Consider the following 10,565-nt stretch of genomic DNA (forward strand, 5'->3'; position numbering starts at 1 on the left):
TCACTGTTTTAACACATAGCTGAAGCATAGCAAACTGTGTTTACTATGCTTTGGTTTGTGAATGAATGGGAAGTGCTCTGTGCTAAGCGGCTTCCTGTTCATTCACTGTTCAGTGCAGCTGAGGCTGCAGAAAAAGGCATGTGTGTTTGAGCTTTGGGATGCACACCCTAAGTGCCGGTTCACAAAGGGGCAACACGACTCTGGACGTGACTTTGCGAGGCGACTTAAGCGCGACTTTCTTTTCGGCTCCAGGACAGGCGACTTTACCAGTGGCCAAAAAATAATCAGCTCTGTGGGAGGGAGGCGTTTTCCTGAGAAAACTAGTTTCTCTTCCTGTAAAGTTGCTTCAGTTAAGACAGGGGATCATAATTGGAGGCGACTTCCATTGAAATCAATGGGTACAAGTCGCCTTAAAGTAGTACAAGAACCTTTTCTGAAGTCGGAGCGACTTCAGTTGTGTGCATTAAGACGGCTCTCATTCACTTCCATGTAATTTGTCATGTCGGGTGACACAAGTCGCCCCCCCAGGTCGCGGTAGTGTGAACCAGCTCTAATGCAATGGGTTGCGCACACCTATGAGCGCTATGGATTTCACTGGAAAGCTCCGTGGGGTTGATTTACAAAATCTGGTGCAGCTGTGCATGGTAGCCCATCAGCTTCTAACGTCAGCTTGTTCAATTAAGCGTTCACAAAAAATAAAAACCTGGAAGCGCATTGGTGTCTACGCAGAGCTGCACCAGATTTTCTACTCTCCAGCTTTAGTAAAATCAACCATTGTGTGATCCTTTTAGATCAAGAAGAAATAAACACATTCCCTGTCATACTGCAGAACCCAAAGGATTTGTCTTCATCAAACGTGCTCCCTGTTACATCAGCCCAAGTAGAAATAAATAACTTTCGAAGAACTCTGGAACCTAAATCTATCAAACAAGCAAGCCCTGTAAATTGAAGTGCAATATACTGTGCAATAAATCGTTCTCTTTATCAAGTACTAGCTGAATCAGTGTGCCGTTTTAACAACAAATTCATCAGACAGTGGAACACTTTTCTACATTCTCACAAAGCTGATTTTGTGTTTCTATAATAATAATAGAGTAGGTGATTCTTGTCTCTACCTGCAATGTTAAAAAGTAAAAGCAGTAACATTCATAATGCCTAATTCACTTGATTTATAGTAGCTTGCCATTCTCTTTTTCAAAAAGTATCTAAGTCATTTAGAACACTTATTTTTCATCGTTTCCGTAGTGTGTTTGCTTAGTGTGTTTCTTTAGTGTGTTTCTTTAGTGTGTTTCCTTGGCATGTTTCCTTAGTGTGCTTCTTTAGTGTCTCCTTAGTATCTTTTCTTAGTTCCTTTCCATAGTTTCCTTCCTATGTATACTTAATTATTCAATATATTGCACATACATTTTTTTTTTCTGTAAAGAAGCAGTGGTCTTACCTCTATTCCCATGATTCATTGTAGAAGACTGAGAAGATCTTGGCTTTTGCCTCTTGACGGTCATCAAGACTTGTTCTTTGACCCGTTGGTCTCTGCTCGTCCCACTTCTCACATGCATGTCTGAGGGCAATGCCAGGGAAGATTCATTTTGCCACACAAAGACTTCCGACGCTAAAGCCGTCTTCATCGGGGATGGTGAACTCAACATGGTCAGAGTCTTTCCTATAGGTCTATGAGCAGAACTTTCTTTCTTTTTATAGGTTTATGAAACTACCTGTAGAACTGTACAAGACAAAATCCAGAGAAAATGGATGCTTGCTCTCCTCTACACTTCCAAAAGTGTCTTGTTCTGACAGCTTCCTGAAAGCCTGTACTGGTTTGTAAAGGTGTATCTGCTTTTGTATGACACACCTCAATACTCCCAACCCCGCCCTGGTTGTGACTAAAAACGAGTTCATACAAAATACTGCTGCTAAGGAGAATACATCTAATTTCACAAAATATTGGACTGATGGATGTGACAGTTACATATATGCTAGCAAGTAAAGAGATTGCTGCATTAATGTCCTGAATCCACTGTGATATAGTAATGTATACTACCAACTAGCACATACAGTAATTAGCTCTTACAGTTATGCTACTGTATGCTGATTTCCTATTTTTTAGCAGATAGATATGTGCAAGATCTTATACACACATAGAACACATTCTAACTCTACAGGTAATTTGGTTATTAGGTAACATATGGGTGTCAGTTTTACACATAATACAACACATTCACATGTTGTGTCACATAGTTTGTTGGGCATTCCGTGTCGTACACACACCCAGAAGTCATATGCATGCATAATCATGCTGTCATACACGCTTACTTTGTAGACGAAAAGCCACACCTCAGACACAACACAGACCTCAGACCTGCTCTCTCATATAACCTATGCCTTACCAGTGCTGGATAATATCTTGCTTTCTTATCATTTGTTTACTATCTTATGTTACCTTATTCAGAATTATCAGGTATGGAATGTTCATGTCATATGAAAGATCTTCCTGTCAAAGCAGGGTATTTAAATAATTTTTGGGGTCAAGGTGGCACCAGGTAAAACATTTCTGGTAGGCAACAGACAGTAATAACGTGCCCAAACTACCCCAAAAAAAATGACTTATCACATAGTCGGGGCACTTTACATAGTAGGTAAGGTTGAAAAAAGACACAAGTCCATCAAGTCCAACCTATGTGTGTGATTATATGTCAGTATTATATGTCTTGTATATCCCTGTATGTTGTGGTCATTCAGGTGCTTATATAATAGTTTCTTGAAACCATCGATGCCCCCTGCTGAGACCACTGCCTGTGGAAGGGATTTCCACATGCTTGCCGCTCTTACAGTAAAGAACCCTCTACGTAGTTTAAGGTTAAACCTCTTTCCCTCTAATTTTAATGAGTGGCCACGTGTCTTTTTATTAAATTTCCTTCCGTGAAAAAGTTTTATCCCTATTGTGGGGTCACCAGTACGGTATTTGCAAATTTAAATCATATCCCCTCTCAAGCGTCTCTTCTTCAGAGAGAATAAGTTCAGTGCTCACAACCTTTCCTCATAACTTATATCCTCCAGACCCTTTATTAACTTTGTTGCCTATCTTTGTACTCTCTCCATTTCCAGTACATCCTTCCTGAGGACTAGTGCCTAGAACTGGACAGCATACTCTAGGTGCGGCTGGACCAGAGTCTTGTAGAGTGAAATAAATGTTTTATCTCTGGAGTTAATCCCCTTTTTAATGCATGCCAATATTCTGTTTGCTTTGTTAGCAGCAGCTTGGCATTGTATGCCATTGCTGAGCCTATCATCTAATAGGACCACCAGGTCCTTTTCCATCCTAGAGGTTCTCCCCCCCCCCCCCCCCGCAGTGTATAAATTGCATTTTTGTTATTGCCACCCAAATTATTTTACATTTTTCTACATTGAACCTCATTTGCCATTTAGTTGCCCACCCCATTAATTTGTTCAGATCTTTTTGCAAGGTTTCCACATCCTGCAGAGAAGTTGTTGCCCCGCTTACCTTAGAGCCCATTCACACAGGGGCAACAAGACTTTCAGCGCGACTTTAAGAGGCAATTTGAACACGACTTGAGTATGAATCACAACACGACTTAGGGCGACTTCAGCGCGACTTACAACGCGACTCGAAGTCTCCTCCAGGAGGGGGAACTCCACGCCAAATTTTAAATAAAAAACATGGGTTCCCCCTCCAAGAGCATAAGAGGCCCTTAGGTCTGGTATGGATTTCAAGGGGAACCCCCTATGCCAAAAAAACGGCGTGGGGGTCCCCCCCAAATCCATACCAGACCCTTATCCGAGCACGCAGACCGGCAGGTCAGGAAAGGGGATGAGCGAGCGCCCCCCCCCCTCCTGAACCGTATCAGGTGGCATGCCCTCAACATGGGGGGATGGTGCTTTGGGGTTGGGGGGCGCCCTGCGGTCCCTCCACACCAAAGCACCTTGTCCCCATGTTGATGGGGACAAGGGCCTCTTCCCGACAACCCTGACCGTTGGTTGTCAGGGTTTGCGGGCGGGGGCTTATCAGAATCTGGGAGCCCCCTTTAATAAGGGGGCCCCCAGATCCTGGCCCCCACCCTATGTGAATGAGTATGGGGTATATCGTACCCCTACCCATTCACCTGGGGGGTAAAAAGTGTCAAGAATAGTATAGTAGTTTATTAGGCAGCTCTGGGGGTCTTCTTCCGACTTTGGGGGTGTTCCGACTTCTCCCTTCGGCCAGGCACCACCGCTGTCTTCTTTCAGCTCTTTTACCAGTGGGGGCCCGGCCTTCTCTCTTCTTCCATCTTCGGGGGGGGTCTTCCGACTTCTCTGCTCTCTTCTCCAGCTCTCCGTTTCTTTCTCCCTTCTGCCGGGCACCACCGATGTCTTCTTTCAGCTCTTTTACCAGCGGGGGCTCAGTCTTCTGCGTCGTCTTCTTCCTTCTTCTCTTCTTCGATGTTGACTCGACACTCCCTCCCGCTGTAATGCCGGGTGTGCGGTGCGCAACGATTTATATTGGCCTCTTATGACGTCACAGTCCCAGCATGCTCTGGGTGGTGACTACATAATTACCCCGCCCCCTTATGCTGTATTGTCAAATACAGAGATTGAACTGTTTACCCCATCCTCCAGGTTGTTTATGAACAAATTAAACAGGATTGGTCCCAGCACAGAACCCTGGGAGACCCCACTACCCACCCCTGACCATTCTGAGTACTCCTTATTTATCACCACTCTCTGAACTTGCCCTTGTAGCCAGTTTTCAATCCATGTACTCACCCTATGGTCCATGCCAAAGGACCTTATTTTGTACAGTAAATGTTTATGGGGACGTGTGTCAAATGCTTTTGCAAAATCCAGATACACCACGTCTAAGGGCCTTCCTTTATCTAGATGGCAACTCACCTCCTTATAGAAGGTTAATAGATTGGTTTTGGCAAGAACGATTCTTCATGAATCCATGCTGATTACGGCTAATGATACCGTTCTCATTACTAAAATCTTGTATATAGTCCCTTATCACCCCCTTCAAAAGCTTACATACTATTGATGTTAGGCTAACTGGTCTGTAATTCCCAGGGATATATTTTGGGCCCTTTTTAAATATTGGTGCTGCATTGGCTTTTCTCCAATCAGCTGGTACCATTCCAGTCAGTAGACTGTCAGTAAAAATTAGGAACAATGGTCTGGCAATTACTTGACTGAGTTCCCTAAGTTATTACTGGATAAAAAAAGAAGGCGCCTCTAAGTGCAGCAGCATTAAGACTCTATTAGCCAAAGGGTTAAAAAACACTTACTAGAGGTAGAAGTTAAAAGCTCATCATAAAGGTGTTCAGCAGTGGGGGGGGGGGTAGTCCTGGCATGGTCAGGTCCGCGGCAAGGTGTTGTTAATCCCGGCTGTACAGCAGAGGAAAACCGCGTGACAGGAGACCAGTGGAGAGATAACTGTGGTGTAAACCAGCAAAGAACGCTGGACTCGTGGATGACGTCACTGAAATGTGGTCAGGACCAGCGTCGAACGCACAGGCCGGAAGTGACCTCTATTGGTCAAAACGTGTTTCAGAGCATCTTTATACCGATCCGCATGAGTCCAGTGTTCTATGCTCGTTTACTACAACACAGCTATCTCTCCACTGGTCTTCTGTCACACAATTTCTCTCTGCTGGACAGTCAGGATTAATAACACCTTGCCTCAGACCTGACCATCCCAGGACTACCCCCCACTGCTGGACTCCTTTACACATATGATGAGCTTTTAACTTCTATCTCTAGTAAGTGTTTTTTAACCCTTTGGCTAATACAGTCTTAATGCTGCTGCACTTAGAGGCGCCTTGTTTTTTATTGTGTTTCTTTTAGAGTTGTTGCTTTCCTCTTGAAGTGCTGCCTCAGTGCTCTATACCAGTATTTCTCAACTCCAGTCCTCAAGTCGCCCCAACAGGTCATGTTTTCATTATTTTCCTCAGATGTTACAGCTGTGGTAATTACTCAGGCAGTGAAACTGATCAAATCACCTGTGCAAAATAATGGAAAGTCCGGAAAACATGACCTGTTGGTGCGCCTTAAGGACTGGAGTTGAGAAACACTGCTCTATACAGACGTTCATTGGCCAAAATTACACCTATCCTCTTGGGGACATTCTCTCTGGTCAGGCACAGCTATCCAGAAGCGCCCTTCTTTTTCCTCATCAGGGCACTTTATTGCTGCCTGTTGCCTACCAGAAACATTTTACCTGGTGCCACCTTGACACCAAAAACGTATTTGAAAAACCCTGCTTAGATCATACCCTGGTAGATCATAAGCTCAATAATAACATGCAATGCCAAGCTGCGGTTTCCAAAGCGAGCAAAGTCCTTTCTTGTATTAAGAGAGGTATGGACTCCAGAGACAGAGATATAATTTTGCCCCTGTACAAATCATTAGTAAGACCTCATCTGGAATATGCAGTTCAGTTTTGGGCACCAGTTCTCAAAAAGGACATCTGAGAACTGGAGAAAGTGCAGAGAAGGGCAACCAAACTGATAAGAGGCATGGAGGAGCTCAGCTATGAGGAAAGATTAGAAGAACTAAATGTATTCACTCTTGAGAAGAGGAGAATAAGGGGGGATATGATCAACATGTACAAATATATAAGAGGTCCATACAGTGAACTTGGTGTTGAGTTATTCACTTTACGGTCAACACTGAGGACAAGGGGGCACTCTTTACGTCTAGAGGAAAGGAGATTTCGCCTCCAAATACGGAAAGGTTTTTTCACAGTAAGAGCTGTGAAAATGTGGAACAGACTCCCTCCAGAGGTGGTTCTGGCCAGCTCAGTAGATTGCTTTAAGAAAGGCCTGGATTCTTTCCTAAATGTACATAAAATAACTGAGTACTAAGATTTGTAGGTAAAGTTGATCCAGGGTAAATCCGATTGCCTCTCGGGGGATCAGGAAGGAATTTTTTCCCCTGCTGTAGCAAATTGGATCATGCTCTGCTGGGGTTTTTTGCCTTCCTCTGGATCAACTGTGGGTATGGAGTTGGGTGTATAGGATTTTACTGTGTTTTTTATTTTGTTTTTTTTATTTTTTGTGGTTGAACTGGATGGACTTGTGTCTTTTTTCAACCTGACTAACTATGTAACTATATGCTTTAACAGTAAGATCTTTCATATGACATGAACAGTTATAATACACAAGCAAATCTCTTAAAGCACTAAACCGTATCTGAGCACCACAAAAAGAAATATTTAGACAGAATAAAGGTGGATAAAGCACCTGGACCTGATGGCATCCATCCACGGATCCTAGGTGAGTTGAGCTCTGTCATTTCAAAGCCACTGTATCTAATATTTAGGGACTCATTAATGACAGGAATAGTACCACTGGATTGGCGCAGGGCCAATGTGGTGCCCATATTTAAAAAGGGAACAAAGTCTTTACCAAGTAACTATAGACCTGTTAGTTTAACTTCTATAGTTGGGAAGATACTGGAACGTTTAATAAAAGACCACATGGATGAGTTCTTGCTGGAAAAAAACTATTTAAGCAGCAGACAACATGGATTCATGAAAGACAGAAGTTGTCAGACAAACCTGATTTCCTTTTATGAAGAGGTAAGTAAAACCCTGGACAGAGGCGTGGCTGTGGACGTGATATATTTGGATTTTGCAAAAGCGTTCGATACAGTTCCGCACACACGGCTCATGTGTAAGGTAAGGTCTACAGGATTGGATTTATCAGTTTGTAAATGGATAGAAAACTGGCTGAAAGACAGAATTCAGAGAGTCGTGGTTAATGATTCTTACTCTGAATGGTCCAATGTTATGAGTGGTGTACCCCAAGGTTCAGTGCTGGGACCCTTACTTTTCAATATATTTATAAATGATATTGGGTCTGAGATCAAAAGTAACATTTCTGTCTTTGCAGATGACACCAAGCTATGCAGTGGAATAACGTCCTTACAGGATGTCTCCAATTTACAAGCCGACCTCAATGCTCTGTCTGATTGGGCGACTAAGTGGCAGATGAGGTTTAATGTAGATAAATGTAAAGTTATGCACTTGGGGGCTAAGAATATGCATGCATCATACATACTAGGGGGAGTACAACTGGGGGGATCTGTAGTGGAGAAGGATCTGGGGGTTTTAGTTGATCATAAGCTCAATAATGGCATGCAATGCCAAGCTGCGGTTTCCAAAGCGAGCAAAGTCCTTTCTTGTATTAAGAGAGGTATGGACTCCAGAGACAGAGATATAATTTTGCCCCTGTACAAATCATTAGTAAGACCTCATCTGGAATATGCAGTTCAGTTTTGGGCCCCAGTTCTCAAAAAGGATATAGGAGAACTGGAGAAAGTGCAGAGAAGAGCAACCAAACTGATAAGAGGCATGGAGGAGCTCAGCTATGAGGAAAGATTAGAGGAACTAAATTTATTAACTCTTGAGAAGAGGAGAATAAGGGGGGATATGATCAACATGTACAAATATATAAGAGGTCCATACAGTGAACTTGGTGTTGAGTTATTCACTTTACGGTCATCACTGAGGACAAGGGGGCACTCTTTACGTCTAGAGGAAAAGAGATTTCACCTCCAAATACGGAAAGGTTTTTTTACAGTAAGAGCTGTGAAAATGTGGAACAGACTCCCTCCAGAGGTGGTTCTGGCCAGCTCAGTAGATTGCTTTAAGAAAGGTCTGGATTCTTTCCTAAATGTACAGAATATAACTGAGTACTAAGATTTGTAGGTATAGTTGATCCAGGGTAAATCCGATTGCCTCTCGGGGGATCAGGAAGGAATTTTTTCCCCTGCTGTAGCAAATTGGATCATGCTCCGCTGGGGTTTTTTGCCTTCCTCTGGATCAACTGTGGGTATGGAGTTGGGTGTATAGGATTTTACTGTGTTTTTTTATTTTGTTTTTTGTGGTTGAACTGGATGGACTTGTGTCTTTTTTCAACCTGACTAACTATGTAACTATGTAAACCGAAAAATTCTATTTAATTCATTTTAATATTCAAAGCAAACTCATCTATCCATCCATGACTCCATGTTTTATTTTGTTCAGAACTTTAAAAAACACTCTCCTAGCATTTCTAGCTGCAGCCATCTTGAATAAGGGCAGATGATTCATATAAAGATTACTTGCTGGAATCTATATGCCCTTAGCTCTGGCATGTAGGCAGGAAGATGTGCTTAGCTAAGAAAGCCTCTCCTCCCCACGAAAGGACGGCCAGAAATCATGAAAGCAACCAAATTGTCATAAAAAAAAGTTTTAAATCATGAAAAATAAAACATTTTTACTCACCGTAAAATCCTTTTCTCTGAAGTTCATTGACGGACACAGCACTTTAAATCTTGAACTTATGGTTATATCGCTACCTTCAGGAGAGGACTAGGCAGAACATGTAAAAACAGCAAAACTGCACAGTGCCACCCAGGGCGCGGTCCTACTGGCTATAACCCCTCACACTGCATCCAGCAGCTCAGTTCATCAAAAAGCAGTACAAACAGAAAAGGAGGGGTGGGTGCTATGTCCGTCAATGAACTTCAGAGAAAAGGAGTTAACAGTGAGTACAAAAATCCTATTTTCTCTTTCATTTCTTGACGGACACAGCACTTTAAATCTTGACCTTAGGGACATCCCCAAGCAGTGTCAAAAAACGAGGGGTTGGAACAACAAGCAAAAAACTCCACTCAACAACCAGAGCTCCTTAACGGAGGAGTTGCAACCTTAAACAGCCGCCTGCAAAACCTTGCGGCCGAAGGAAGCATCCGCAGATGCACCCACATCAACCTTGTAAAATGTAGTGAAAGTGTGAATGAACGGCCAGATCGCTGCCTTACACACCTGAGAAACGGACGCTTGATGTTGGAAAGCCCAGGAGGCACCAATTGCCCTGGTCGAATGTGCCGTGACAGGAAAGGGAGGTGCCTGCTCCTTTAAGGCATATAAGCCTGGATCACGATCTGTCTAATCCACTGAGAAATGGTGGCCGACGAGACCGCCAGGCCCTTCTTTGGACCAGTTACTGACACAAACAGTGAATCCGACCTCCGAAACTGACAGATACACCCGCAGAGCCCTAGCCATGACCAAGGAATGCAAAGCAACCTCTTTTGGAATGCGACGGCTGAGGACACAAATGATGGAAGCACAATGTCCTCATTTAGATGAAACGCTGAAACAACCTTAGGAAGAAACAAAGGTTGCGGGCGTAGCACCCTGCACAAACGTACTCACAAATGAATGAGACGCCAAGGGACGCTGAAAAAAAGTTTCAAAAACAGCAGAACCCTGGAACTCGGAAACGTACGTGGACACACACAGAGATGTAGGCCTTCCATGTGCAATAATAAATCTTCCGAGAAGATGACTTCCGCGCCCTCATCATCATAGTGAAGATTATCGAATCCGACAAACCTTGGTCCCTTAGCACCTGACTTTCAACAGCCACGCCGTTAAAGCCAGCGACTGTAACACAGGATGAAGTATAGGGCCTTGCGACAGAAGGTCCTCTCGCATTGGCAGTCACCAAGGAAAATCCGCCACTATTCGTACTATGTCGGCATACCAGGGGCGCCGAGGCCAATCTGGGGCAATCAGAATCACC

At 43.5% G+C, this 10,565-nt stretch overlaps 1 protein-coding gene across 2 annotated transcripts in view; it reads right to left on the reverse strand.

The window, feature by feature from the left end:
- The window catches only part of PKP1 (plakophilin 1), an 81,728-nt gene extending 79,907 nt beyond the window's left edge, over positions 1-1,821 (reverse strand). For both annotated transcript variants that reach the window (XM_040337733.1, XM_040337732.1), the window contains exon 1: positions 1,439-1,821. In XM_040337733.1, the coding sequence (XP_040193667.1) occupies positions 1,439-1,646 (208 nt within the window). In that variant the 5' untranslated portion in view covers positions 1,647-1,821. The remainder of the gene's footprint in view (positions 1-1,438) is intronic.
- Between the last annotated feature and the right edge of the window lie 8,744 nt (positions 1,822-10,565).

Source organism: Rana temporaria, chromosome 2 (genome assembly GCF_905171775.1).
Source record: "Rana temporaria chromosome 2, aRanTem1.1, whole genome shotgun sequence".
Taxonomy (NCBI): domain Eukaryota; kingdom Metazoa; phylum Chordata; class Amphibia; order Anura; family Ranidae; genus Rana; species Rana temporaria.